This window comes from Quercus suber, unplaced genomic scaffold (assembly GCF_002906115.3).
Source record: "Quercus suber isolate HL8 unplaced genomic scaffold, Cork oak 2.0 scaffold_262, whole genome shotgun sequence".
NCBI lineage: Eukaryota > Viridiplantae > Streptophyta > Magnoliopsida > Fagales > Fagaceae > Quercus > Quercus suber.
In genome coordinates, this window is record NW_027069718.1 from 137,303 (window position 1) to 141,962 (window position 4,660).

General features: G+C 32.2%; 1 protein-coding gene across 1 annotated transcript; it reads left to right on the forward strand.

The window, feature by feature from the left end:
- Nucleotides 1-485: 485 nt before the first annotated feature.
- Nucleotides 486-3,889, forward strand: LOC112037867 (probable polygalacturonase). The gene is made up of 5 exons (XM_024070689.2): nucleotides 486-586; nucleotides 1,102-1,419; nucleotides 2,189-2,309; nucleotides 2,406-2,651; nucleotides 3,163-3,889. Exons 1-5 carry the CDS (start codon nucleotides 557-559, stop codon nucleotides 3,852-3,854), a joined length of 1,407 nt encoding a protein of 468 aa, XP_023926457.1. The 5' UTR covers nucleotides 486-556; the 3' UTR covers nucleotides 3,855-3,889.
- Nucleotides 3,890-4,660: the final 771 nt, after the last annotated feature.

Consider the following 4,660-nt stretch of genomic DNA (forward strand, 5'->3'; position numbering starts at 1 on the left):
AACTATATATCTGAATCTTTTTGAAACGATAGAAATCACATAATTGAATTTAACTTTTTTATTTTTTTATTTTTTTTACAAAAAGATGACATCTTTAATACTGAATTGAGCAATATACATTTGAAACATCAAACATCTAATATATAACACCTAAAAAGTGGTACCTAACTTTTAACTAATGTCTCTTTTCTTTACTTTTTTTTCTTTTCTTTTTTTCCCTTGAACCCCAGCATGATCGCCTGAAAAGTGGCATCTGAGATTCAAAAGCAAGTTAAGTAATTCTCTCTATCAAAATTTTCCTTTTAAAAAAAGCTCTCTATCAAATAAAAAAAAGGAGTGAATTAATTATTTATATATATATATATAAGTAAATTAATTCTCTGCGAAAAAAATGGAAACAGAATACGTGAATTTCTATATATGACCATCCTATAGATAGATGTGACGCAGATATCCTTCCAAAGTTCACCCCCACAGCCTTATAAATTCCCTCTTAATTCTTCTACAATGAAAATCAATCTTAAACACTCTCTTCAACCTTCAGTCTTCTCAAAACATGGGGTTGTCTCTAAAGTTCAAAACCAATGTACGTTTTCCCTGAACTCCTAGGCTTTCTTGCTTTGTGTTTCAGTTTTAATATAATATTTTCTTGGTTTTGTACTTGAGAAATGCCATCCACGGTATTTTCACAATACTTTTACAAGAAATCATAAGTGGTAGTTTGTTATTAATTGTTACTATGTGGGCAAAAAAAGGTAATATTAGTAACGAGTTCAAATTAGAAATAATAACAACTTACCACATGATTTGTTGAAAGTATTGTAAAAATTTTGTAGCCGTAACAGTTTTTTTTATAAAATTGTTCTTGTTAAAGAGAAATGGTAATTCACAACATTTTCACAACAAATTTTAAATGACATATTGTTACTTGTTATTACTAGTGAATAAAAAAAATAATTTTAGTGATAAGGTTTAGATTAAAACTAGTAACAACCTACTACTTAAAATTTATTGTGAAAGTGTTATATATGGTAGCATTTCTTCTTTCTTCTTGTTAAAGGGAAATAAAAGTTGACACGATACTTGATAACAATTGTGCAGGTTCTCTCAGCGATTGTTATCTTGGGAATATTAAGTTTAAGAGTCGCAGAATGTAGTTTACATGCTAAAACATCAGTGTATCAAGCAATAAATTGTCGAAAGCATACTGCATTTTTGACTGATTTCGGAGCCGTTGGTGATGGAAAAACATTAAACACAAAGGTTTTTAATTCTGCAATTCGTAATCTAAGCAGATATGCATCGGATGGGGGGGCACAACTTATTGTACCTCCTGGAAAATGGTTAACTGGAAGCTTTAATCTCACCAGCCATTTCACCCTTTTTCTTGAAAGCGGTGCTGTTATTCTTGGAACGCAGGTATAAAGTTTGTTTGTTTGTTTGTTTTTTAACAGTTTAATCATTTTTTTAGATGAAAAAAGTTTGATTGCAAACTTATTTGGAGCAAAATAATCAAAGAAAACAAGCTATTTCAAACACACTAATAGTTGAGGGGCCCTATTTACATTTTTCCTTTTACATGAAATTTGAAAATGCCCTCACATTTTGGCCGTGAAATTAAACCAAAGCCATAATAGCATGATAATTGATAAGCAAGAAACTATTAAAAATGAACTTGTCATAAATGGTATTGGCCGTTATTTAATCCGAAGCTAAAAGCAGGGGAACAGTATTGGCCGTCAGTTGATCCGAAGCTAAAAACAAGGGAAGACACTAACTTAAGTTATTATTTGTAGTTGACAAGAGCATTGTAGCTCAATTGTTTAATACTTCTTTGTATTTTTAGCATAGACATCTAGGTTTCAAATCTTCATTTTTCGTTGTAACTAACAAATTATCCATATATATATATATATAACTAACAATTTTTTTTTGAGAGATAATTACAATATGTTGCTAACCCCGTAGCTCGAACATTTTCTCTCCTACAACCCCAAGCACTATGTGCATGAAGATGTGTCAATTTAGTTATAAGGCCTTTGGCAACAAATATTTTGTTTGTAATCACCACAAATAGACTTTGGGTATACACTTACTATTAATTTTTTTTTTTTTTTGTGAAACTGTTTTCTTTGATTACATGTTTCTCTAACCATTATTTGCTATACACGTGTGATCAAATGGACAGGATGAGTCACAATGGCCTCCTCTTCCTGTGTTGCCTTCTTATGGAGTAGGAAGGGATGCACCTGCTGGACGGTTAAGCGCTCTCATTTTTGGTACAAATCTCACTGATGTCGTAATCACAGGTAATTATACATTAATCAGAACTCTTATTTTTTTTAATAATTATTTTTGGCTATAACAATATCTAATGGATAACATTTGTAATGGCATTATATTAGGTAACAATGGCACGATTGATGGCCAAGGTTCTATTTGGTGGGAAAAATACCGCGCTGGGAAATTGAAGCTAACACGGCCATACATGATTGAGATCATGTACTCCAATCAAATCCAAATTTCTAATCTCACTCTACTTGACTCTCCATCATGGTTTGTCCATCCCATTTACAGCAGTGATATACTAGTCACAGGGCTCACAATCCTTGCATCAGTTGATTCTGCTAATACTGATGGTGTAGACCCAGGTATGTTTGGCACTTGTCCTAATTTCTTTGATTAATATGAGGTTGGAAGGTTAATTACTTATTCCCTTGCCATTCCCCTATTTTAAGTCGTCATGATAGAAACACAACTTTTTTTTACCATATTTTTCACAACTTGCCAAGGGAACAACTTATGATTGATTGATATATCATCATTTTCACATGATATCATTGACACATATTTTATTATGCATCAAACATACCATGTCACCTCAAAAATTTCATAAAAACGAGTAGACCAAAGTTAGGATAGAATTTTGTTACCCGCTCCCTCATTTTCTCACTTTTGAAAAAGGAATTTAAACACAATTTTTTGGGCTAATTTTGTTTGTTTGATGAAATGTGAGAGCTATAGTGTCAAAAGAGTGGCTTTGCGGTCGAAGTGTATAATTATGAGTGATTTTACGATTGATATATCATCATTTTCACATGACATAATCGATAATTGACACAATTTACTATTGCTGAGTCTATGTTCCCATTTTGTTTCCAGATTCATGCTCAAACGTTCGTATCGAGGACTGCTACATAGTCTCAGGTGATGACTGCATTGCCGTGAAAAGTGGTTGGGATCAATATGGAATCAAAGTTGGAATTCCTTCACAGCACCTATTCATTAGAAGGCTTACCTGCATTTCTCCTTACAGTGCTGCCATTGCTCTAGGCAGTGAAATGTCTGGCGGAATCCAAGATGTTAGAGCTGAAGACATCACAGCCATTGATACTGAATCAGCTATTAGAATTAAGACTGCTGTTGGAAGAGGAGGTTATGTCAAGGACATCTTTGCAAGGAAATTGACCTTGAAGAACATGAAGTATGTTTTCCGGGTGGCAGGCAATTACAAGGAACATCCAAGCCCAAACTACGATCCAAAAGCAATTCCACAGATTAAAGGAATTAATTTTCGGGAAGTGGTGGCAACGAACGTCACCTATGCAGGAAAAATTTACGGAATTACGGGTGATCCCTTCACTGGATTGTGCCTTTCTGACATGAACATTTCTATGAATCAGAAGGAAAATGAAAAACCATGGAATTGTACTGATATTGCTGGAGTGACAAGCAATGTGACTCCTAAGTCATGTGCGTTGTTGCCTGAGAAGAAAGGTGTGACTTGTCCCTTCCCCAGTGATAAGCAGCCCATTGAAGATGTTCAGACGAAGACTTGTTCTTACGCCCATTAATGATGTTCCGTTGAAGTGAAATGTACTTTTTTTTTTAATAAAAGAAATCGCAAGAGTGAAATGTTCTTATAAATTGTAGGTTCTAAATAGGTCAATTGGTAAAGTCTCTTATGGTTGAATAAGAGATTTAGGATTCAATCTTCCGTCTACACCGAACACTGATTGATATTTTGATTTGATGATAAAGAATACATTCATCAAAAACAGATGTCATATATTGTAACTTTATCAAAAATAAATAAAATAAAAAATATTCTTATAATTTTTTTATTATTTTTTTTTAAACGCTTATAAATTTAATTCATAGAGAAATTAAGTGAAACGAAAGTAAGGCTTTGTTGTTATTTCATCTATGATCCATTTAATTACCCAAAAAAAGAGAGAGAACCAATTAACAAAGCTTTGAAGGGCAAAATGACAAAGCTCCATATGAAATTTGCGAACACAATGCAGTTGATTGATCATTGATGAAGCTACATTAACATATCATAAATACAACAATATATTAACATGTAAATTTGCGTGACACAACTAGAAATTAATAGAAGGAACATCAATTCACTTTTTTCTTTTTTTTTTGATAACGAACATCAATAGACTTGGTTTATGAAAGATGTATGTCATGTTAAAGTTACACATCTACAATTAGTATATTATCAATGCCATTTATAGTTTATTATTAATATTGTAGTGTGTATATATATATATTTTTTCAAAGTTTTTTTTTTTTTTTGAGAAAAATATTTCAAAATTTTCTATGCATTGCATGCATCTGTGATTAGTTTAAAATAAACTATAAAACCTCC

What these genes read in the sequence shown, in the direction of transcription:
- LOC112037867 (XM_024070689.2), top strand. Translation starts at nt 557, where the DNA reads ATGGGGTTGTCTCTAAAGTTCAAAACCAAT. An exon ending in CTCTAAAGTTCAAAACCAAT is followed by an intron (nt 587 to 1,101) that starts GTACGTTTTCCC and finishes ACAATTGTGCAG; the next exon opens with GTTCTCTCAGCGATTGTTAT. An exon ending in TACTGATGGTGTAGACCCAG is followed by an intron (nt 2,652 to 3,162) that starts GTATGTTTGGCA and finishes TTTTGTTTCCAG; the next exon opens with ATTCATGCTCAAACGTTCGT.